Below are 25,416 nucleotides of genomic sequence, written 5' to 3'. Positions count from 1 at the left end.
CACCTCCCCCAGAACCCACCCCACAGCTCTCCCAGGCACCCTGTTGTCCCAGCTACCCCGTTCCACAGCGGCTCCTGGAGCAGACATGCCAAACCCACACCAAAAAAATGCAGAAATTGGGCTTGTTTTCGGCTTAAGTGGCTTGCGAGTTGCTTTTGGGCTAAGTTTTTGGCTTGGAGCTCGTTGCTTCTTTTTTTTTTTTTGGATCGGCTCCCGGCTGGGGGGGGCAAGCAGGGGCAAGAGGGGGAAAGAGTCGGGGTGCGCAGCAGGCCCACCACAGTCCCAGCCTGCTCACCGGCGGGGTGGGGGGGGGGATCGAGCAGCTAGCGTGTTGGGGTTCCTCAGGATCGGCTTGTTTGGTTTGAAATGGGGCTACCTTGGTTTTTGGCTCATTGTGAGGGCTGGCACCTGTACGGGGCCCAGGCAGCAAAGGGTGAACAATCAGGACAAGGGTGGGAGGTGACAGGCACCGATATAAGACAAAGCCCCCAAATATCGAGACTGTCCCTATAAAATCGGGACATCTGGTCACCCTAGCAACTGTGCCCTGGAGATCAGCTGCCCCAGGGCAGCCGGAGGGACGGCGAGTGGGGGTGGCTGGGGGGGGCCTCTCCCCGCCCACACAGCGCCCCCTGCAGGCAGGCTAGAGCAGGTGTGGGGGGGGCGCTGCGGCAGCGTCTCCCCGTCGGACCCCGCGCGCGGCCCGAACCGCCGCCTTCGGTCCCCCGGCTGCGCCCGCGCGCACATGCGTCGGTTGAGCTGGAGACGTCACAAGCTCGCGCCCCTGCCCTCCGCCGCGGAGCTCGGGCCCCCCGCCGTGCGGAGAGGGGCGCCGCGCACGCACGTGGAGGCCTGCGCCTTGGGCCGCGTCGCGCAGTGAGTGCGACATCCGCGCGCGGGGCTGGAGCCGGCCGGCGAGGAAGCGCCCGGTTCCTCCCTGTCAGCGAGGGCGCCGCCGCCCTCCTGCTGCGGGATGTGCTGGTGGGGGGGCCCGGCCCCGGCCGGTGAGTGGTGGTGGTGGTGGTTCTCCCGGCCCCTCGGGCTCTGCTAGGCTGCGTGGGGGGGGAGTTTGGAGCGGGGACCCTGCACCCGCCCCGCTCCCAGGGCTGAGGAGGGGGAGGCACGGGCGGGCCCCGCGCTCAGGGGGACCCAAACCTCTCTAGCGTCTGGGTAAAACAAAGTGAAATGAGGGGGCGGGGGGAGGGGGTCCCATTCGTCTCGCCGGGCCTGGCTGCCCCGCCCCGCTCAAAGGGCGCCCCACCGGCCGGGCAGCCGCTTCCGGGGTCGGGGGCCTGGCTGGGCTGAACAGCGCCGCGGCACCGGCTAGGGCAGGCGCGAAGGGGGATCGTGCCCCCTCCCCGTAGGCTCTGCGCTAATGTCACCACCCCCTGGTCACCGGGGCCAGGACCGACGCAGGGCGCCAGCTCTCCGTGCCCACCTCTGAGGGAGCAGCCTCGGGCTGAATCGTGGCCGGGGCGGGGCTGGGATTTGGTTCCTTTTCAGCTGGAGGGTTATTGCCCCCCTGTGCCTTGTGCTTCCCCTGCGCCCTGGGGGCAGACGGACACTTGACCACGACAGAGCACTGAGCAGACAGGGTAGTTAGAGGAGTGACTCTGGGCCCTCTGCCCACTCATTTTGTAAAGGTAGTCGGTGAGAAAATTGTGCCTGGCTATTAGCCGACAATAACACAGGGAGGAGAACTGCTCGGAAAGGGGCAATTCCTGACGACAGAAAGGCATCAGTGTAGCTGCCAAATTTTGTGGTGGCCAGACTTGTTTCTACCTGTGACATAAGCTGTAATAAGTGATCCAGCAAATGTTGTTTTGTTTTTCAGGCATATTATAACAGAGAGCAGATGCCTGGAGCATAATTAGATATTCTGTTCAGTCTTGCCTTAGCTGCTGACTCTGACGCTACCACCATGCATCAGAAGCTTTTGAAGAGCGCCCATTACATCGAGCTAGGAAGCTACCAGTACTGGCCTGTTCTGGTACCTCGGGGAATCCGCTTGTATACCTATGAGCAGATTCCTGTGTTCCTTAAGGACAATCCTTATATTACAGATGGCTACAGGGCTTATCTCCCTTCTAGGCTGTGTTTAAAAAGGTAACATAAGTTGATTGGGATGTTAAAAGCAAGATTTATGCTTTTGCTGAACGCTTGCTAAAATGATGATTATCAGTTCCACACACCACTTTCTGAATATCTGCTATTGTATCTTTTTTCTTTTAGTCTGTTCATTTTATCCAATGAGACAGTAAACATCTGGAGTCACTTACTGGGCTTTTTCCTTTTCTTCACTTTGGGCATATATGACATGACTTCTGTATTACCTTCAGCGAGTGCCTCTAGAGAAGACTTTGTTATCTGTTCTATTTGCCTCTTCTGCTTTCAAGTAAGTCCTTTCATGAACTAGTTTTGAAACACGTACTGGAGTTTTTAAAAAATACTTAAAAAGAAAAGGAGTACCTGTGGCATCTTAGAGACTAACAAATTTATTAGAGCATAAGCTTTCGTGAGCTACAGAGCTGTAGCTCAGGAAAGCTTATGCTCTAATAAATTTGTTAGTCTCTAAGTGCCACAGGTACTCCTTTTCTTTTTACGGATACAGACTAACACGGTTGCTACTCTGAAACCTAAAAATATTTGTCACTGTCATTTTTCATCATTTTCAGGATAATAATTGTTTAGTTCAATCTTGAGACTTGACCGAAGTAGCAAAGAAAGCTCTGTGAACAGAAAGGGAAATTTAAAATATGTAGTTATACTTTTGGAAGAACAGCTGAACTATCAGTACATCAGGGTTTGGGGTAGAAAATTAGTCTCTAAAAAGCCTGTCTTAAACCTTCAGCAGTTTTATCACCTATACTTCAAAATATATCCACACAGAGGTTTAGTGGTAGTACTTGGTTATACAGTGTGGCAAACCAGAACTTGATTTCAACCAGGTTAGGGAAAAATCTGGATTTAAAATGTGGTTGTTTGACTAAGAAGTATAGTTGTCCAGTTATTTTTCAGCTAAATAGCCAGATGTAGTATGAAGCATAGATGGTTGAACACAGCTAGAGGGAATATTTAGCACAGTAGTTGGCAAGGCAAGTACTTTGCCACATATATTGTTCAGTGGCATTTACAAGTACACTGAAAGATCTTTCAGCCTTGGTTTAACATGCAGGGCAGCTAACATGCTGGCAGATTAAAGCAGTAATAAGGGGTGGGGTGCACCCTTTCAATGAACATCTTCTGAAAAGTGTTAAGTGTCCAGTGTCCTCAACTCCTGTTGGATTCAGGCTCCTAAATATTTACATTTTCACTTGTTTTCACTTGTGACTGTCATTGGCTAATGGCCAATAGAAAGTTTCCTAGTTCATTGCTTCCCAGTCCAGTGGGAATTGTTAATATAGCATTCCAGTGCTTTATACTCCAGGTTTCTCAATAGTGGCCCCTCCTGATTATATATAAGCTATGTTGATGGGCCTTGCTTGGATCCCCTTCTTTGATAGCTTTTAAAAAAAGAGGAACATAAGGAATATAGAAGATTCCTTGAGGGAGGGAAGAATTTGTCAGCACAACAATCTGCACTCATCGAGATAATAGCTTTCAGACTTTAACCTGTTTAATTTTTAACTGAGAAATAATTATCCATACTGCAGAAAACTGATTCTTAGTAGATGCATCAAATTGTACCATCACCTGCATACAGCATATACTGACAAAAATATTGTAATTGTAACTTGTACATTTTGGATCATAAGGAGCCTCTTGTTGGTTAAAATTCAAATACCACCTATCCATTATTCTCTTGTGTGGAGGTCTAATTAGGATTAAAATGTGATGACTTTGGCAATTAAAAAAAAAATTGGAAGAGTTATTTGCTGAATTGAATCAAACATTTAGTTGGAGGCTGGTGTGTATAAGCTGGATGTCTAAATTCAGTGTGCCACAGAGATTAACCTATGATATTTTTATTAAAATAAAAGTTGTCATGTTAGAGTGAAAAATTTATAGATGTTGAATAATTTTTGCGTGTGTGCTGGTAACTCAAGGTTGAAACTCAGAACTGTCTTTGAAGCATGTATGATATGGAACATTACATACCCTTGGAACCCCCACAATGCTTGGGTCAGTGCTAGGAGCAGAAGACATAAGTTGAAATCTGTTTGAGCCTTTGGCCTTTTGATGAGGTGTTCAAGTTTGAAGAATTTAATATGAACTCTTTGCACTGATGGGTAGCTGCTAATATGTGGGAAAGAGGAAGCACCTGTCCAGTTGCTGTAGTAACAGTGAAGTATACAGGAACTTTGTTCTTTTTACTGTTTCTATTACAAAGTGTTTTGGCAAATGAAAAATTTGGACAATTATTGCACTGAGAGAGATCCTTCCATGGATCCCTGATCCTTAACTGCATAGTTCTCAATGTTTCATGCTGCAGGTTACACATAAGGGCCACATAGACTATTGATGATACATGCAGATCTAGTTTGGCAAATACCATCATAGTAGTGAAATCAGCAGCAGTGAAACCTGTCAGATTCTAGTTAATTTCACCCTACTCTATCAGATGGGCAAAGGCACAGACTCCATCCTCCTAGGAATGGAAGAAATATTTTTCCTCACCAGCCCAAAGGAAAGCTGTGTGAACTGAGGTGTGTCCGAGAGAGACACTCCCACCCTTTCCTTCCCAGCAGCTTCAAATGTATCAGTCAGCTACTTGCCAAAGTCCTTATGAAATACGGGCTTCCCCATGGGCAAGGAGTGGAGAGAAAGACCAGCACTTTCTCGCTCTTCCCATCAGCTATGGTTTGAACTGGGTGACTAGGAAGGGTTCTGTCCATTTACCCAGTTAGTGATTCCCTCCTTGTAGACATCTCTATGTAGTAGGTGACTGGTAAATTTTTCAAACCATGGTTGTTGAAGACCACTTAGGAAGTACTGTCACACTCTCTTTTTCTCAAAAAAATTATTTGAGAGAGAATAAATAAGGAAGGGACAAATACTGGTCCCAGCATAAGCGGACTATACATTGAATAAGTCTGGGGTGATGGAATCCTCTCTCTTCAATTTGTGGAATGGCATTAGAGCTGGATACCCCAGAAGCTTCCCACTTCTTTCCCTCCTCATCCCTACATGTGGTGGTTTGGCCAGTGGATCCACTAGGTGCACACCCAAACCACCTCTCCGCACTGAAATATAAGCAGCTGCTGCAGAGCCATGCACTCCTGTGTACAGACTTGCCCTGCATATCTTCCTGCTCCCCCTCCTCAGCAAAATCTCATTGGTTGCACTGCCAATCAAGCCTTTTGTGCCGACTCAGGCTGGGTAGGATTTTTCCCCTTAACTGCGGTTGACCTTTCTCTAAGTAGCTTGGTTTGGTCAGCTAGCTATTTCAGCATTGGTAGGAAGCATGATTTCCTGACACCCGGTAGCAGTGTGAAATATATAACAGCATCAGAAGGTTAATTCTAGACTTGACAGCTTCATAGACTAAGCCCAATAATTTTTTTGCTTTAATTTCATGTTGCCATAAACTAGGCCTGGAAGAAATTAACATGGATTTGTTTGAACATTTTTACAGGTCTGTATGCTTTGCTCGGTAGGATATCATCTTTTCTGCTGCCATCGCTCAGAGAAGACTAGCCGTCGATGGATGGCATTAGATTATGCAGGAATTTCCATTGGGATCCTGGGCTGCTACGTATCAGGAGTGTTTTATGCATTTTACTGTAATAATGTAAGTTTTAATGTGCTTTTTGTGCAATAAAGTGAACACTTCATATCTGACCTGTATGGCCTCACCCGGCTGATTTCTCACACCCCATGCAAGAAGTTAGTTGCACAACCTGCAAGGGGTGCAGAATTAACTGAGTAGTGAGGGGAACTGGAGTCCTTTCAAATATTAGTATACCTTTCCCATGAAAAGTGATTAATTGGATTTTGATCACTGATGTGTTACGAAAGATCCTGAAAACCTGGATTTTATTGCATCCAGAATTGTTGAACACAGCAAGTTGGCTCAGAAATGAGCACACAATCAAAAATAATTCAGCATTACTGGCCTGCCAGCTGATCTATGTTGTTTACACTTGTTGACTAGCTTACATTTGGCAAAAACAAGGTTGGTTTCCTATCTGCCACAAATTGCTGGTTCTTACTGGAAATAAATTTGGGTTTTTGGAAGGCATCCTGGAATTCAGCTGTCCCTTGAAGGCACTGTATTTTTGCAGCTCATCAGGTTACGCCAAAAATCACTTTGTCAAAAACACCCAGTGGTTTGGAACAGACAAGGATCTAGAAGGCTGGAAGAACTTAAGGATGGGGAAACAGGAGATGATATTAGACAAGAAAAGAAAGGGGGATAGTTGAGAAGTTAGAAGAGTGGTTGCTGGGCTTTCTAGTTTATATAAGCAAGTATTAGTTTTACACAGGCAAGAGTTTAGGGGAAATTACTACATCCCCAAGGGCCTTTTCAGAAATGGGGGTGATTAGGATGGTCCACAACCTGCCTTCTCTTCCCCATACATTTGTATGGGTGTAGGGAAGGGGAAAGTAGTTTCCCTTCAAAACCTTTTGTCGTCTTATCCATTGGTAATAAAGAATAAATGTGAAGTATCTGAATTCAGCCATAGAACCAATTCCAACCTGTCAAACTAGTGCAGGAGCAAACTTAAAACTCTTTAGGGAACACAGTAGCTTATGCAATTTTGTATATGGTGAAAAGTGTGTGTGGACAAAACACTGGTTAGCCTTCTCTGCATTTGATTTCTAATTAATTTTGTACATTTTCTGCCAAGGGTATTAAATTATCTTCACACCTACCCAAAGAAGAAAAAAAACATGTATTTTCTTTTCTCCTTTTCCGCAGTACTGGCGTCAGGTATACTTGATCACTGTGCTTGCTATGATCCTTGCAGTATTCTTTGCTCAGATTCATCCCAGCTACCTCACTCAACAGTGGCACAGACTGCGTTCTGTCATCTTTTGCTCTGTCTCCGGATATGGAGTCATTCCTACTATCCACTGGGTTTGGCTCAATGGAGGAGTTGGTGCATCTATTGTGCAGGTAAGCTGAGAAGCAGACTCAGTTCCTCTGCTTTTCTGGCTGTCTCCCCACTTTTGGAATATAAGAGTGGTTAAAAAATTAATAGCTTTTAATTGGATTTACCTATTGCAGAACTTCAAATATTAAATTCAGGATGGGAAACTAAAAACAAGATGCAGCAATTAAATCTGTTTACAACATACTATTTAATCCTGCCTTGTGAGAAGGGGCGGGGGAGGAGAGGAGAGGGGAAAAAAAGGAGCTACTGTGACCCTAGATACACACCTCTGGGACACAACCACCCGTGTGGGGTCAGTGTATTGCCTGCCTCCAGACGGGTGCAGTGTGCAGTCAAATCAGTGTAGTGGAAAGTAGTAGTCTGCGTCAGGGAGCACTGGTGCAGATTCTCTATTGCCTTCGCCCCCCTGAAATAAAGTGGGGGAGGTAGGGGCCAGATTCTAACTCTAGTCTTCTTCTGGGGCAGAGCCCCTTACTTGGAGTTTGTGTCAAAGGCAGAAATGAGCAATATATATATACATACACACACAACTTTGCCTTTTAAGTGACCCACCGATTATTCATATTTTATGAAGTTACTAATGTTAACAGTTATACACCAGCTAGGAAAGTAATCTGTTGTAAAGGTTACCTAATCCTGAAAAGCAAGGAGCATGGCAGGGTGAAAGAGGGAAATATATACCAGTCTTATGGTAAAATAGGAGTTATATAATGAACTAGACACAGATGAGAGCCTACCATGATGCTAATCTGTGCCGGTTCTTACACTGGCACCTTAATGGACTTTAGAATAGGCTGTTCTTCAAAAAATTTTAAAAACTATTTTTTCTATACACTCACTAGCAGTAAGTAGTATTGCCTGGGTATTCAAAGTACTTCTGTGCACAAGTCCATGTTACTGGTCTTGTTCCCGTACATCTAAAAATAGAAAGCTTTGTTTTTGGCAGCAAGATACTGTGGTAATGGGGACTTAAAAAGACCAAACTAATGTATAGGTTGCTTTCCACTGGAACAGTTTCAACCCTTTTCCCATCTGGTGTTTAGAAGCCTCGTGAGATCATGTGTGGTAAGTTATGCTTCACATGGTCAAAGATTCCAAGCTGATTTAGTAACCTTTTCCCTCCCACTACCTTTTACTAGGTCCGTAGCTCCAAAAGGAACTTACAGGGCATTGATTGATCCACCTTTTTTCATTAGTCAAGCATTTTAAATGCATTCTTACTAAGGGAAATGCTTCAGTGTAGAGTTGTGGGGACTGGTCTAAGGAAATCTGTTCTTAGGCACAGTGTGAATGTATTAAAAAAAAAAACAACAACGCATCTCCTATTGTGGACTTTCACCTTTGCCCAGAGAAAATGGAGGCGGGGTTGGTTTCAAGCACAAAGATGGGGCTAAGCTTTAACCTCTTCGGTCTCAGGTTTTGATACTTCTAACAGATTTGAAGTCTGTTCAACATTCATGTAAATAAAATAATGAGATTAAAGCTTTGTCCTTGCAAAGTATGCAGTGCACTTGCTAGACAAAGGTTATGAAGTAGATGTTCGTGTTCTAATACTAAGCAAAGCTTCATTTTCTTTTGCAGGAGTTTGCTCCTCGAGTAATTGCGATGTACTTGATTGCTGCTGTAGCTTTTCTCTTTTACATTTCCAAAGTTCCAGAAAGATACTTCCCAGGTATGATTATCTTTTGCAGTGTACTTAGTTGGTTATACTTCCTTTAGATGCACTTCCAGAAGGAGTGTGTTTTGAATGGTCGTTAAAAAACAAGGGTGAACATGTCCTACATTAAGCAGCCATATCTGTGTTTTATACTGTGCTCTCTGTATGCATTTGTTGCAGTCATGCTAGTAGCTTCTCTGAGCCTGCAGGAATTCAGCTAAATCATAATCTAGTGGCAAGACATGTTAAGGGGAGCAGAAGGATCATTAACACTTGTATAAAATTGGAAAATATACAAATAAGTCATATAAAGTAGTGTCAGTATCCCAACAATCTCAATTTAACCTCCAAAGGATCTTGGAACTTTACCTGTACTATATGATTTCTTGGTATTGCAGCACACTTGGTCAACAGTTCATCCACTTATGGCAGGTGATTATTATTCTCCTAATAAAATGAAATGGGATTTGGAAGGCTAACTCACTTAGGCTCCTTGGAAAATCCCAGCTTTGCTCTCACTGACTGCCATTTTCTCCAGTTCTAAAAAGGGAATAATTACCTGTCTGAAGTGCTTTGAGATCCTTTGATAAATAGTGCTCTGTAAGTATAAAAAGCTGTTAGGTTATAGTGTTTTCCAGCTAGTATGAGTGTTGGTACTAGACTAGGATAAACAAAGGATTAATGTGCACTGAGTGCTCTAATTTTTAAGGCAAAAATATCAAGTTACACCTACAGGTAAGTTACTTGTACCATTGTTTTATTTACTAAATGTATGTCCCATAAGCTATTGCTGTAGAACCTAAACCCCAGCTGGAGAGTAGACTAACCACTGCTGCATTCCCTTGAGGCTGGGCCTGGCGTGGCATAGCAGGCTCTCCTCCTCTAGCGTCCCTTGTCGATAGCCACTCTGGCCCTGAGGTGGTCTCCCTTGGGTCCCTGGCCTGGTTACCTTCAGTTTCACCCCTTCTAGGGTAAGCAAAGATTCCAAAAAACAGAAACATAACTCTTCGCCCCTTCCCAGGCTCTGCAAGGTTGTCCTACTCTTGTGCAGAGCAATGTGTCCCAGGACTTTCTTCCTGGAGGCTTGGCTCCAAATAATAGTTCTCCCTTTTGTGTCAGGGTGTTTCCTGGTGGACTGGTAGGGGAACCCAGGCCCTCCACCTCCTCTGGGTTGCAGTCTAGAGGTCTTGTGGCAAGCAGCTATGATCTGCTCCCTCGGCTGCCTCACTAGACTTTGTATCTTGACCTTCCTTCAGGTCCTGTCACAGCCCCCCAGCATACTATATATCTGCCTCTCTAGGCCTTTCCTCCACTCTCTAGCAGCCAGAGAACAGCTGTAGAGGTCACACACACACCCCCCCCCTTCTCTCCCTGCAGCCTCCTTCTCATCTTGACTTCCTCCCTTTTATGCTTACCACACAGCTGTGCTTCATCTTCACTTGGGCCTGGCCCATCTTCCAGGTGCAACCAAGTGCACTAATCGCTGTGTCTCTCCAGTTTACTATCATTACCTGTGTGGGACACATACTCCTTCACAGTTCCCAATCAGGATTGGAGTTAAGTTGTGTTAGATACTATATATAAATAATGGAAAGTACATCCCTACCCCAAAGGGCGTGCTATAAGTGTATAACAAGAAATGAGTGGCTATGACAAACAGTTTAAGGGCGCACACAACAATAGCAAGACAATTATGATTCGTCTACTGAGCAGCACATCAGCTGTCTAGTCAAGATTGAGTGTTTTATAGGCATCACAGGAGGAGAGATATTTAAAGGAAAATAACGTTGTGGATTTTTACAGAGAGGTGCACTCACACAGAAAAGATCTTGGGTATGGCCAAATGGCACATCATTTCATAAAAGGGAATGTGGTACTTATTGCAGAGAATACCACTGTAATATAACTAGAAATAAAATTGTGATTTATTGAAAGTTAACCACTTGCTATAAATTCCCATGTAGAGATTCAACTTTGGAAAACATTTTAATTGTACCAATGACAGCTTCCCTAATGTAGTATTGTATTGAGTACTAGGATCCAATATAACTTTTTAATTAAAGTTAGTGAAAGGACCGTGTAAACGTTCGGACTCACCCGGTGGTGCTTCCTGCTGGTAGTCATCAGAAATTAGCTCATCCAGCCACTGGAGTGCCCTCTGCAGGCCAGTGATCTGCCTTACCACTGGCCCCTCCCAAGACCCTATGCCCCTTTCTCTGGGGTGCTACCTCCCTGGCAGTATCCCCACACTCTCAGGTTCTGGGTCTCCCGACCCTCTAACCCCACCTTGCCTCAGTCTGGGCTGCTGCCAGTCCCCACTTAGCCCCTTGTATCGGGGGGGGAAAACTGTAGTGTATACTCCACTCATCACAGGCAAGGAGGTTTGGACCTGCTGCCTCCGCCTACCCATGGGCTGCACCTATTCAGCCTGTAGTTAGGCCTGCAGCTTGAGGCTTTCTAGGCTAGAAACTCTCCTCTGGTTCTTCCCTAGCCCTGCTCCAATCTAGGTGTCCTGCTCAGCAGCTTACAGCCAGGCCCTTCTCCCTCTACAGGCAGAGGGAGACTGACTAATGGCTCCTGGCTCACAGCCTCTTATAGGAGCCAGCTGGGCCTGATTGAGCTGGCCACAGCTGCAGCTGTTCCCTTAATCAGCCTGGGCTTTTCTCCACAGCCCCAGCCCTCTCCCAGGGCTGGAGGGGGAACCACCCCGCTACAGACCTTATTAGTTTCCATGGGAGTTGAATTGGGCCCTGGAGGAGCCTGGTAGATAGTGAGCATCTACTTATTTGCTTCTTCTCTAGTCCTTGGGGTTCAATTAGCTCACTTTACTAACTTTAGTAGGTCTGGGTATTAAACGCCAGTTGGGTCCAGATTTTCCAATTAGATGTACTCCTTTGTTTGCACATGTGTATCATGCATGCTTAAATACCCAGTGTGCCCATGTGCATTGTGTATCTGTACACATGTGGCAATTGCTTATGGGCACTGGGGTTTATAGCCACCCATATAGCTGCACTGATACAAACCCCTAATGTAAATGTTGGGTACTAGTGTAAACTGGCTCTTGTACTGTGTCTCCACTAAGGGTTTGCACCAGTAGCCAAAAACATGAGTATAGACAAGCCCTTGTATCCTTAAATAGTCAGATGGACTTGCAAATATGTTTTCCATTTAAAGCTGGCCTAGAGATATACAGTACTTTCCCTTCAATGCATGCATGTTTATCAGAAATTATTCAAATGCATGAGAGCTTCAACCTCCAGGCTAGAGTTGCTACTGCAGCAGTTATGTTGAATATTATAACGTAGACAATCTCTTTGCTTTTTCCAAAAGGACAATTAAACTACCTTGGCTCTAGTCACCAAGTATGGCATATCCTTGCAGTAGTAATGTTGTATTGGTGGCATCAATCTACAGTGTATATCATGCAATACAGACACAGCAAGCCCTGTCCTGACTACAGTACACATTTATGAATGAAGGTATGGCAGTCCTATATGCATGGAGACATGAAGATATAGTGGGTGTGGGGTTTGACCATCTTGCTTTGAGCCTTTCTGTCACAAGGTTCAGTTTGCTTTCTTTCCTTATTTGTGCTAATGCTCCAGAACAGAACCACAGGGTAGCACTTTTTATCCATGAAAGATACATCACTTGAAGAGTTATATGGAATATTCTTCTACACGCAGCTGAATTTCCTGATAAGATCCTCCAGGCAAAACTGGAGAGTTGGTGGGTGTTCAACATTATTTGTGTACGTAGGTGTAGGGGAAGCTGACACTATGACCAAGCTCAGCAACTGAATATATGTATTCAGTCCAGATTATCTGCTTGCTTACACAAGTATAAATTGGGCCAAACTCCATTATAGCCAGGGGAGTTACATAGTTGTTAAACTAGGATAAGCCAGAAGAGACTCAGATCAGTCCATCACATCCTTGATACAGGGATGCTAACTACCACTTAGATCTAAACTTTGATTTACAATCTCATAGTAAAAGTCCTGCATGTTTTTTCTAGTGAACATTCAGGCTATAATTTTGATAAGTTTTTTCATAATGTCTCAATTTATTTTGTTTTCATTTTCTTGATATTTAATATTTACTCTGCACATTGCTTAGATTTTTACTGTACAGTATATTACTTTTTTCCACTAAATTGCCTCTTCCTTATTTTTCTCCAAAACTTGTTATAACACACCCACACTTTCTGCTTTCTCCCCTAAAGATAAAAGCAAATGTGTAACAGCACAGGTAGATGGAAAAGCAAAGGGACTGCACAAGGCACAGAAATGCTCTGGCATGATGTAGTACTAGAGATGTTGCAAGTAAGCAAAGACAGCCATGTTAAATGGAGCTCCATTCAAAGCAGAGGAAGGCTTAGAGGTTTTCAAATGTGGAAAGTACAAAATTGGCAAAGGCACTTAAAATAAAGTGCTAGACGGATATAGCTAACCAGTGAAAACTATAAACAGAAAACATTTAGGATCCTCTAGAACATGGCTGAATTGTCTTACCTGTAATCTAGCTATAATTGCACTTAAATTCGTAAGATTGGTAAAGGACAGGGCATTTGTCTGCACTGTCTATACTAGGACTCGTTCTAGAATACTTACTCACCCCAGACTCTAGTGCTAGATATTGCCGTTGAAATTTAAGATGAAAAGATACTTCCATTGCATTTTTCTGTCCTTGCTGTCAGACATGAAATTTCTCTAAATGACAAAATCCCAGCTGTCTGTCCAACATGAAATTTCTCTATATGAAGAAACAGTAATTTAATTTAACAATTTGGTGTTGAGAAAAATTCTGCCACCTTTACTCATGCTGAGTAACATGTAGCCACTCTGAAGTCACTGGGGAGATGCACAGAGTAAGGTGCTACTCTGTGAGAGAAGGGATGGCAGAATGGGCTATCACTGATACCCTTCTTTTCACTCCATTTTGTTAATTCCCCCAACATTTGTCAATCCTTTTGGGTTTTTTTTAAAAAAAAAGTGTAGACAGTTGATGTTTGTAGTCTGATGAAACTTGTCTCCCTCTATCTTTCAGAATTCTCTTACTGCAACAGAAGTTCTGACTATGAATGTCTAGTCCTTAGTTGCATGCTGATTTCCGAAACCATGCGCTGAGGCAGCTGCTCTCTATTACCTGCGGGACTGTGTTTCTACTTGCTGGGATGGCATACCAGCAGAGGTTTTTTTGAGACAATGACTGCTTAGGTCTTCAAAATGACTCATATTCACCTCAACCACTGCACATTCTGCAGTGAAGCAGAGAACAACTGTGCAGGTCTTCCTATAGAGAGGTTATGTAATCAGACCATGTAAAAACAGGATATGAATAATTACATTCCTTCTTCTGACTGGTAAAACATGAAAGGCAGCGATGTGTACTCTTGGTGAACAGCAGATGACTCTCTCCTTGATTTGGACTTCACTTTCAGACTTCATTAAAGAGTACTCTGAAGAAATTTGCCCTAAACAGCATGCTTCTAAAGCTCCTATGATAAATTGCTTCTTGGGACCTGGTCTTAGACCTTTTCAAATCCATACAGTGTGGTGTACCTTCTAGACTTACTATCTAATTGTTGTGTGCATGCAATGACATTGCTGTTATATTTAAATCTGAATTCAATGGATTCGTACTTTTTTTTTTAACAAAGTTTTTTCTTTTTGAAAAATCAAATGGATGCTCTCCTTCCACTCCGTTTCATCATCAGTAACTTTAAAATTAATTCCTTCATTTGAAATGGACAGTGTCACTGATTTGTGCCATTGAGTTTCTAGGTTTTTCTCAAGAACTTAAGTGACTTCTGTGATTTTGAAAATTTTACTCTTGAGATACTATAAAGGCTATCCAGCAACTGTAGGCTTAAGTTTATTAACCGGTTGTGGTCAATAGACTGTAGCATTACACTTAATGTACATTGCAGGAGTTTACACCAGCAACTGGCCCTGTATTAGACTGGAATAAATAATCCCAAGTAACTGTCCACAAAAATAATCCAGATCTAAAGAGCAAAAATGGCCTTCTGATTAATATGAACAAATGCATCGGTGTTCTTTTAGCACTGTGTAGTCTCTCTTACTTAAACATGTCTGTTACCGTAAGTTTTCTGTAGCTATTCATAAAAGGAGACTCAGTATTTGCCTCTAGATTAGTCTCTCTCAGGTTGAATCCTGGTTTTAAAAATTGCAGTTTATTTTAAATTTATTTTGCCTTGAAAAACTTTTAAAAAATAATTTTTCATGTCAGTACAGAAAGTGTCTGGATTCCTTAATGCCAACCAGATACCTTAAACTCCTGAACAGTTGTGGTGTTCTGTTGCAGGGATTGAAATATCTTTATTTTATTATATAGATTTCAATGTACATGGTCTCTGAAGCTGGTTGGAAAAATTTTTGTTTTTGAATGGAATTAAAATCTTAAATAGCTTCTGGAGGGTAATTGCTTGTGTTTACATTCACTTGAACAGTTGCATTAAATGCTGCTGGCTAATGTGATAAATGTTAGAATCAGTATTTCTCTCAAGTTTCTTCTAGATCAGTAACCAGTATGTTGGCAGATCTGATTACAACTCAGTAACAGTCCAACGTGAGACTGACCTGTATGTCGATTGTCAGGGAAGCACAGTTGTAATCATGTCCTCTAACACAGTAGTTACTTCAGTGTGGATGGGATGATGTTCTACAGGAAATGATCCTGTGCAGGCACTTGTTTTCTTTACAGTTACGTTGAAGTCCCTGTTTTGGGAATGACTATCCAGGGTCATGCTTAGAATCAATAGAAACATTTAGCCTAGTGGCTGATGTGTGGTCTCTCAAAATGCCAGCTACATGTTTGGCTACAACTTTTCTTGATCATCTTAGTAGCCACTCTGAACTTCTGAAAGTGGCCTTGAAGAAAAAACCACGTTGGCCAGAGGAAAGGTATATCACCAGTCAGCGAGCTAAAAAGAAATATAACCAATAGCCCATGCTGGAATGCCTAAAGCTCTGTAACATACACAAACTAGTATAAGCCTTTCCTAGATAGGGGTCCCATCAAACGTGTTGGGGAGGGTAGGAGAAGGGGAGTCAAGCGAAGAAACAAGTTCCTCTTTGAGAGAGAATTTTTTCCCCTTGTTTTATTTTGCTCTTAGCTTCAAGTAGCTAAGGCTGTGTTTTAATACTTGTACAATGGAATTGTTTGGTAACAGAGGTAAAAGGAAAGTACTTCTTTGAATTTCAAAGGAGGTGTTTGGCAATGGCCATGTTGTAGATGGAGATGGTGACTTATTACAGTAGATACAGCTCTATTGTAAAGCCTTTGAACACATACTTATGCTTGTGACTGAGAATTCTGGGCACTGTAATTTTTGTACTAGTATGTTTATGTATTTATTGTAAAATTGTAGATTGTTGACAAGTCTAACCATGCGGAGTTCCTTTGAGTTCTACACTAAATTGGTTTCGAAATGACTTTTGTTAGCATTTAATAATATTGATGGATTACCTCCCAAACCTCTGAGCCTTTCAGTGTGAACACCTGACCTTATTTATTTTTTTTAAAACTTGTCTGCAAAACACGTTTAATGTGCACTAATAATTACTACTGAAGCCTGACTAGAAACTTGCAAATGAAAAAGCCTGCTCTAACAAACTTCATGTAAAATTAAACAATCAGCAATTGTTTGTGTTGGTGGATGCATTTTTATTTCTTTAGGTTGCTAGTTCGTTTTTTAAAACTAATTATCTTTATGTAACTATTGTAGCATTTTTCAACCACTGGAAAAGGAAATTCAAAGTCATGGTGTGTTTCAGTTACATGGAGTGCAATTTATCGAGCTGCATGACTAAATGTGTATTATGTGAATATCTAAGCTGTAAATAAATTTGGGTTTACTGAATGTGTACTTAACAATATTATTCACAAGTCATGTCTCATTAAAGTGAAATGGATACTACTCCCCCAGTGCCAAAACCTCCAGTTTCTACAATGCAGTTGGGCATTTTGAAATCTGATAATGAGGATAATGTAAAATTAGACTTCTCAAAACGAATGACAGGGATACTGTTCTAATTGCCTTATTCAGTCTAATACCGCATTTAAAAAATAAATAGTTAAATGAAACTGTCAGGCTGTTATACCAAAATGCTGATGAACTCTATGGTCTTACTACAGCATTACGGTCCAGTTTGCTCCAGAGTAGACAAGGCCTTGTTTGAGCCATAAGAGGTCTGATCATTCCACTTTATGGAAACCTCCCAAATGTTGATTCTTGGCACCCGCATAACATGGAAAGTTGGTCTTCTCCGCCTTCTCCCGATTCCTAAATGTCTTTTGGACTGACCAAAAGTGATTTGATCACACCCTAAAACAGTAACTGCAGTGATTCGGGAGGTGGGGAACCTGATGTTCATGTCAAGCACTGAAAAAAGAGGTACCATTTCTTTTCACTTCCACTCTCAGCTGTCAACTACTTCCAACAAGACAAAAGGATCTGAATGTTTTTCTACAATATTATGATTGTGTGAGTGTACTACCACAAAGCAAGCTGAGCCACTATTTATTGTCGGTTGAATTGGCACCTCAATTGGAGGTGGGCAGCGAGGGGACGGAAAATTTCTTACCAATAATTTCCTTCCTGCTAGCAACAATCCTTTCTCTGAAGCTTCACGGCAGCAGTTCAGCATTTTGGCTCCACATGCTCTGGCCATGCCTCCTCTGCTCTCGTTTGCCACCAGCTGAGTTATTCTGAGTACCTTGCTAGAGGACATCTGGTCTTCCTAGAAGCTGGAGTAGGGATTCCTGTTTCAGCTTTATGAGATCCAAGAACCAAGATCTCCTTGACCAACGATGAATTAAATGAATTACCATCGCCTGTTTGCATGTTATTTTCTGGATCACCTTTCCCCCAATATTGGAAAGGGCAGAAATGCATAAAGTAGGTCCTGTGGCTAATTGTGCGATGGGGCATTTGCCCCCGTGGCTCTAGGATCTGTCTCCCATGTGAAGGCGAGGAAGCAGCCTCCTAGGCTATAAGCTGCAAACAGCTGCTTCCCAGCCTTTGAGATCCTATAGAGCCCTGCGCAGATACAAAATTTGTACCAGCATCCAATTTGCAAAAATGGTCTGAAAATCTGCAGATATAAAGCCGATATCTGTGGATATACAGGGCTCTAATGATATATTACAGTAAGCAGAGGAACAGAATAGAAAATTGAAATCAGCCATAGAGAATCTGCAAAAAAGAGAAGTGCTGTCCCCTATTATATATCTTGGTGGACAACAATAGGCTTCAGATACTTAGGCAGGGCTTGAAGGATGGGGACAGAAATGCAAAAAGGTGGCCCTAGCAAAATTAAAAGATGGGAACCTGGGATAATTGGAATGGGGACATGTGGAATGACCAAGACCGGCAGTTATCCAAGCAGTCCATGGGCAAGGGCCACTGCACCGTAACTACCACTGTATGAGGAGAGCCAGCTTCTGGCAAAATCAAAGCCAAAACCCAGAGCAGTTCTTGTATGAATGGGAGAAGTAAGTGCAGAGGGAAAAGAATTATCCAATGATTTGACTAGGTTGGTAGATAAGATGGATGAGGAAACAATCTGGTTAACAGAGCACCTTGAGAGACAGAGGCCACGACTTGTTGGATGAAAGAGAAAATAGAAATAACATAGGTGAGCTGGTTAACACCTGGAATGGATGCATTAATGCGTGGAGTTGCCCAGAAATAGTCAACTTCAGCAGGGATGGGCATTCCTGCAATCCATTTGGCGCACACACAAAAGCAACATAAACTGGGGGAACAAGTTCATGTTTTGCAGGAGCAGGCAGCAATCCCCACTCTCCTCTCAGAGCCAGGATAAAAAAACAGAGGTCCTGGTTCCCAAGCCCCCGTCACTAGCCCATGGAGCCGCACTTCCCTCAGAGCTAATATAACCTCTCAAATATTATATCCTCTTTCAGTTTGCTCAACTCACTGCTGCTGCCTTTACTTTAAACTGACCTCACAAAGTTCATTAATCTCTCTTGGCTTCTGTCTCCCTCCCAACATTGCTTTCTCCTCACTTCTGCCCTCCCTTTGTTTTTAAAAGTTATAGCTATTACAGAAGCCCCCCCATCACAGAAACAGAGCAATTGAAAACAAGAAACAAAAAACCAAATCATCATGATGCTTAAGGTGATAACTTTACTTAAATAAATCCAATACATTAATTATCTTAACCCTTCAGGCATGCAACAGCTGAAAAGACTCTTAAGTTTCTTGAAGATATGGTTGCTAACCAACAGAAATGTGAGCTCTGCTTCTAATCCTAGCCACTAATATTTGAAACAGGGGTTTTCCCTATTTCTAAATAGTAATGTATATAAAGGAATGCAAAGGGACTAAATTAAGACAAAGTAGGAAAATAATTTTTATCAATTCTTATTACAAGTTTTAAACAAAAAGGTAGTATCTTGTTTAACTAAATGTTTAACCCTTTTGTTCACCTTTCTGTTTTCTAAAATGCATTGCCTTAATAACTAAGCCTTTAATGCCTTACTGTTCGTCTTTAATGGTTAGTTTGTCCTGTATGTTGTCCTATGTTGGTGTATGCTGGGTCATGTGACTTTTCTTTTTCTTTTGTTGCAACACAAGTCAATTTGATATTCATAATTATAAAAAGTTATTTTTGGTATAAGTGGTACCACACTATTTTAATATTACAGTCAGGTTATAGCCATAATTCCAAATTTTTTTTTTTGCAAAGCTCAAAAAGGCCTCAGTTATAAATATATGCACGTATATTTCTGCCTTAACAAATAATGCCATTGCAAACAAAAGGGTTCTCTTATTAATCAAAGGCTTTTTGTTCAAAGAAAAAAAAACTATCGGGGGGAAACCTCAACGTTAATGCAAAGGTAACATGGTTAATTTCTTTTTTGGGGTTGGATAAACTTAGTTGCACCTTTACTAAATATTAAAATATAGTTATAAGAATCTTGCAGCAAAAATGTCAAAAAATATAATCATAGATATTAATCTTGTTATGTTGCAAAATGTTAAAGCTAACCAAACAATTTCAGTAGGCTTCCACCTTTGTCTCCCAAACAAAACCAAATGTCTTGAAAGTGTAATACCCTCAAAGTGTTTGCATAGACCTGCATTTAAATTTCATTTTCCTTTCATTTTTATTCTGATTTCGTTTGTTTGGTTAAAGAGAAGTAGTGGTGGTTAAAGTTTGTGTTTTCAAATAGTGACAAAAGTTTAATTGGTATAACAAGCAAAGTAATTCTAACAAAGCTTGGGTAAAAATTCTTTTACAGTACTATCTCTTTTGCAAAAACAGAGTGCTCAGTGAGGGAGAGCAATATACCTGATCACAGAAAATCATGAGCATTTATTTTAGCAGTCAAACACTATTTATTTTGAAAAACTAGTAATGCACATATTAAGGAAGTAAAAATTGTCTATGCAAAAACAGCTAAAAACAGGTATATTTGTGCTAAAGAACTGGGAAAATCAGTACAAAAGCTTAGCTCGTGTTATAAATGATTTGGCCCTTATTACACTGTTGATCAACTAAATTAATCTGTGTATAAATTAGTTACAAAAAAGAAAAGAAATGTAACAAACAAAAAATGTATCATGTTAACTATCTTAAGTGATTTAAGGGTGCATCTGACAGACCGAGACACCAGAAGGTATCAGTACACAGTGAAGAAACCCGAGGTTTTGGAAGAAGAAAAGATAGTGCTTTATAAACAACAGACTGGTCAGCTACACTTCAGTCTACCATATATGGACAGTTGAGTATGCAATCGACTATAGAGACATTAGAGAGACTGCTAGCTGGGCCAGGTCTCTTATTTAAAATAGATATTATTGAGCAAAAGGAGTTCAGGTACGTGTGGTTTTCAATCTTTCTCACTGAAATATGGCGGGATTTGGTTACTGTGTAAAACGGGTGGGCAAACTTTTTGGCCCGAGGGCCACGTTGGGGTTCCAAAACTGTATGGAGGGCTGGTGTAGTGTATTAAATTGCTCCCCGTAGGAATGTGCGACTTATGGTGTACTAATGGCTGCCAGCCCTGGTGCTCCATAAGTAACACATTCCTACGGGGAGCAATTTAATACACTAAACCCACGGATCTCGCAGCTGTGCTGCCCGGCAGGAGCTCGCAGCCCCGCCACCCAGAGCACTGGCGGCACAGCAAGCTGAGGCTGCGGGAGAGGGGTCAGGGACTAGCCTCCCCGGCCAGGAGCTCAAGGGCCAGGCAGAACGGTCCCATGGGCCGTAGTTTGCCCACCTCTGGTGTAAAATCATATATATCATTACTGTATACTTCTTTGTTAATTAATATACTAGATCTTATCAGGAATGTGCACAAGACTCAACAGTTGGGCAAAAGAAAACTCTGCAGTCTGGCATCTTTCAAAATAGGAGACTCCAAAATCTAGATGGAATAATTGGTTACATTTCAAGATTAGGTAAATCTGGAATATCCATTTTGAACAGGGGTAATGTGGAAAATATATTTATGTATACAGATATATACCACATTAACTACACCTCCATCCGATATAACACAACCTGTGAGTGCGGGGGGCATCCTTTCCCCAACCTCCCCTTACTCATCGGCGGCGGGAAATGGAGTGCCGTGGCTGGGAGCTGGTGGAGTGGAGCGGGCTGGGGCCACGTTGCTCTGCTTCCCGCTGCTGCCAGTGAGTGCCCGTCAGGGGGCGGGGGTGTGGATAGGGGTTGGGGCAGTCAGGGGACAGGGAGCAGGGGGGTTGGGTAGGGGGTGGGGTCCTGGGGGTGATTAGGGACAGGGGGTCTCTGGAGGGGGCGGTCAGGGGACAAGGAGCAGGTGGGCCAAAGCAAGTTCGATATAACGCAGTTTCACATATAACGCAGTAAGATTTTTTGCTCCCGAGGACCGCGTTATATCGGGATAGAGGTGTATTTTGACCACCAGGCAGCGGAAACTCTCTCTAAACCTATAATCCATGGTATTAAGGGTCTGGCTATTGAGAAACGTTACACCACTTACAACAAACGTGCCATTGCTAACTTGTTTAATCAAACACCAGTAAAAGTTAAACTAATTACAACAAACAGTATAAAGGCAAGGGAAAAACTGGGTTGGTAAAGAAATTATTTCTACTGCTTATGGGAGTTACATGATAACTACTCTAGCCATTTTAGTCCCATTCATAATTTGAGGTCAATGGCACTGCAGCCTAACCGAGGGATGTTATTCAAAACCATCTGGTGCAGTTTCATGTACATTTCTTTTACGGTATCGCCATCAACATGGAATCCTGACACAGCAATATTAGATAAATAGGCAGTAACCAAGTTAATAGGTTACCTGGAAGACCCATCTACAAGAAACAACTAGATCTACTTCAACTACTGGTGTATTACACAACAATGCTAGCCTGAAGAGCACTGCACACTGCTTGTTATGCCAGGGATTTTTTTCACATGGCTACTCCAGTGGTCACAATGGTTCAGCCCAGTTCTATGTGATGGAGAGGGTAACCTCTCCTGTCTGCTGCCTGGTGAAGCTTACCAGATGGTGACAACCAGCGGTAAGGGTCACCTATAATATGAATGGACAATAGCATAGTAACTAATTACACGAAATTTAGATATGAAGGCCTCACTTGTAATGTCAGTACTCCAAAACTAATAGGAATATGCTGCTTTGTGGGTTACCAGAATAAAAGGGTTAAATTACAACAGCAGACTGGGAAAGAATTAGTTTTGACCATTAATAAAGCTGCAGTAATGGAGGAAATTTAAAAATATATAATGATAGCATTAGCAATATGCATTTATTATTCCAGATATCCTTATAGAATGCATATCATCCTTATATCTATGGGTATTATTATCTACTATAGCAATTATATACCACTATCTCTATCCTACACACACTGACGCCAGGGCTCAATAGTCAGACTACACCTCTCAACTGAAGTCCTGGACCTAACATTCCCAGGCCCACTATATGGGACAAAGAACAATTGGAAAAATAAAACTGTTCACAAGTCACTGGTCTGCACATTGCCTCGAATAGATGCATGGGACATGAATGTATGGATATGTAAAGTAAAATGGCCAAGAAACAGTGTTCAGCCCACTGGGTCATTTTCACTTCTGACACTATGCTTTTCCAGGATGAGAGAGACATAAAAAGACAAAGAGGAGGGGAAATGTAGGCCTTGCTGGATCCCCAGGAATGGCTAAATTCGGCCTTGTCAGACTATCAGCTAACCAAGAAAGCACATTCCTGACCTGAGAGGACAGTACAGGGACACACAGACCCCTCGTAAAGATCAGGAGGAGATGACAGGATAATGAATGAGGATGTTTTGTTCAAACTAGAGGGTACAAGATATAGGTGGTAGCTAACAATGTCTGGAGTGTGATACGTAACTTGTTTGTATGAATGTATAAAAGGAGAAGCCATAGGAGGGGCTACTTTGTACTGGCCTAGGGGACAACACTACGTCAAGTGAGCCACTATGTTGTCGCGGGCATATATGCGTTCACGTACCTGTAACCATTGAGCCAGGATACTAGGACTTGCCTTGACCGTAAATTTGGCCAAGCGACTTTGTCACTGAACCAAACCTGTGGTCTCTCTTTCTGATTAATATCAAGGTCTGCTGAATCAGCAGGCTGCACTCTCTGCTAGTGCAGCTAACACCCAAGCTCCAAGACCAGCAGCACTAACATCATCAGTCAGCACCTGGAGGTGTTGACCATGCACCTGCTAAGCCAGTCGGCCTGTTGGTTCAGATCTCCTTTCACATGGATCACTCTGAGGGCAAAGAAGAACTGTTCTGCCCTCCTCATTTCCATTGCTTCCACATGTTGCCTGATCTATTATGCATTAATTATATGATTGCTTAAGAATTCCCAATTAACATTTTGAGATTTGATTGGTTCTCGTCCCAAGATCAGGCCCAGTATTATTAGAATTCCTGTTTAACTGGGAACCCCAATTGCCAACACTCACATTTTATTAGCAAAGTAACAAACGCTCCCAGCAAGGGAGGTAGAGAATATAGACTGAGCAGAGCATCCATATACTCTCACTATCCCTTGCAGAACAACTTGAAGAGTTAGTTTTCTGCCACCTCACTATCATCCCCATCAGCAGTGGTAGTCATCCTGGCATCTCCTAAGGGAGACAGACCTGGATACAGCTCTTACAATGTGTTATACTGATGCCAGTATGCCTAATGCATCTTAGGTAGGGGTTTCAGCCCCTTTTCCTTATTTGTAGTTCCTCACCCTACTAATGTTGGGATGCTCTTCTCCGATAGGTTATTAATCCTTTTACCTCAATTTTAACATATACATCATTGGTTACCATGGCATTCTTGTGGTCAGACATCCTCTGATGTCCCTAATTTAAAATATGCCAAGCCGGTACAAACTAGCATTTTGTGGTTACCTGTCAGCAGTTTAGTCATTGCATCATTTTATCTTGTGATATCTTATGATCGAGGATTAGTTTTGGTTAGCTACTTTGCTAAGGCTTTTGGGGCTTTATGCCTTCATCGGTTTAGTTGAACTATTTCTCACAGGCCTAGAGGCCAGTAGGTTCATTGCATTACTGCCGCAACTTATACCTATGCACTTAGACCTACAGGCTACACACATGCAGTGTCAGATTTCTTATTCCTCTTGGTTGTTTAAATAGGCTTCCATAGTCATATTATGTCTGACTGAACCAGGAAGTGGTTCCCCCTTGTGGGGGAGTGGGGCTGGAACCTTCACACAGCTAAGCTGACCACTCTCAGCTGTAGGATTTTTATGAGCCTTTTTTCTCCTCGCTCCTGAGGCCCTGAACTGTTTGGGCCCCCAAGACAGCCCCTCAAACCTCCAGACTGGTGTCAGTTGTGAGGACTGAAGGCTCTTGAAGGCAGCTGGGCATGCCTTTGCAGACATTGTCATGGACTGACCAAATTTGTAAGGACTTGAATAGCTGTGTTGGAATCAGTACTTGACCTTTTCATGCATTTCAGGGAATGGTCCCTCTCCTTCAAAAAGAAGGCGTGAAGCGCTCTGATGTGCCCATGAAGTGATGCCTATGCTTGACACCGGCAGTTGGAGGTATAATGCTATGGCAGGTCTTCTGCGGCTCTGGAGCATGATGATAAAAAATTCCTGGATTTTCTGAAGCCTAACGCTGGTTAGATCCTTGCTACCAAGGCGTCTATTTCTGCCCCCCAGAGCTAGATTATTCTCATGGACAGAACCAGGGAACTTTTCTTGGCACTGATGATGAAGCCGTGCACCTGGAGGAGACTCAAAGTCCGAAACGGGGTCCTGTACACTGTAATAGAGCTCTGATCCGAGTGTCACCCACGAAAGGATTCCCTGCAACCTGAGTCTGTTTATTATCACTACCAACATCTTTGTAAAAACCCTGGGGTCTGAGGACAGGCCGAATGAAAGAGAAGGTTACTCAACGTGTGCAGTAACTGAGGTTCTTCGAGATGGTTGTCCCTGTGGGTGCTCCACTCTAGGTGTCTTGACGCCCTGCGTTTGTAATCGGAGATTTGTGGTAGCAGTGCCCAGTTGGGCAGCCCACGCGCCACAGCCATCTCACACTGCACCGAGTGGCTACCTAGCAGTGTGCAGCCAACTGTCCCCCTGTTCCTTCTCTACTTCAGAGAATTGGCCTGAAACTCTGAAGGAGGGGG

At 42.9% G+C, this 25,416-nt stretch overlaps 1 protein-coding gene across 5 annotated transcripts; it reads left to right on the top strand.

The window, feature by feature from the left end:
* The first annotated feature begins 670 nt into the window (after positions 1-670).
* On the top strand, positions 671-16,611 carry PAQR3 (progestin and adipoQ receptor family member 3). Of its 5 annotated transcripts, none has more exons than XM_077814929.1 (8): positions 739-876; positions 1,835-2,106; positions 2,233-2,395; positions 5,576-5,731; positions 6,863-7,060; positions 8,640-8,730; positions 12,049-12,197; positions 13,767-16,611. In XM_077814929.1, the coding sequence occupies exons 2-7, from the start codon at positions 1,922-1,924 to the stop codon at positions 12,189-12,191; spliced, it is 936 nt and encodes a 311-aa protein (XP_077671055.1). In that variant the 5' UTR covers positions 739-876; positions 1,835-1,921; the 3' UTR covers positions 12,192-12,197; positions 13,767-16,611. The 5 variants fall into 5 exon arrangements, with proteins under 5 accessions (XP_077671057.1, XP_077671055.1, XP_077671053.1 ...); XM_077814927.1 differs by lacking the exon at positions 739-876 and adding an exon at positions 877-1,004; XM_077814930.1 differs by lacking the exon at positions 739-876 and adding an exon at positions 903-1,004 and having other exon boundaries at positions 1,888-2,106.
* Positions 16,612-25,416: the final 8,805 nt, after the last annotated feature.

Source organism: Eretmochelys imbricata, chromosome 4 (assembly GCF_965152235.1).
Source record: "Eretmochelys imbricata isolate rEreImb1 chromosome 4, rEreImb1.hap1, whole genome shotgun sequence".
In the NCBI taxonomy this organism is placed as follows: domain Eukaryota; kingdom Metazoa; phylum Chordata; order Testudines; family Cheloniidae; genus Eretmochelys; species Eretmochelys imbricata.
This window is presented reverse-complemented; position numbering and strand designations above follow the sequence as displayed.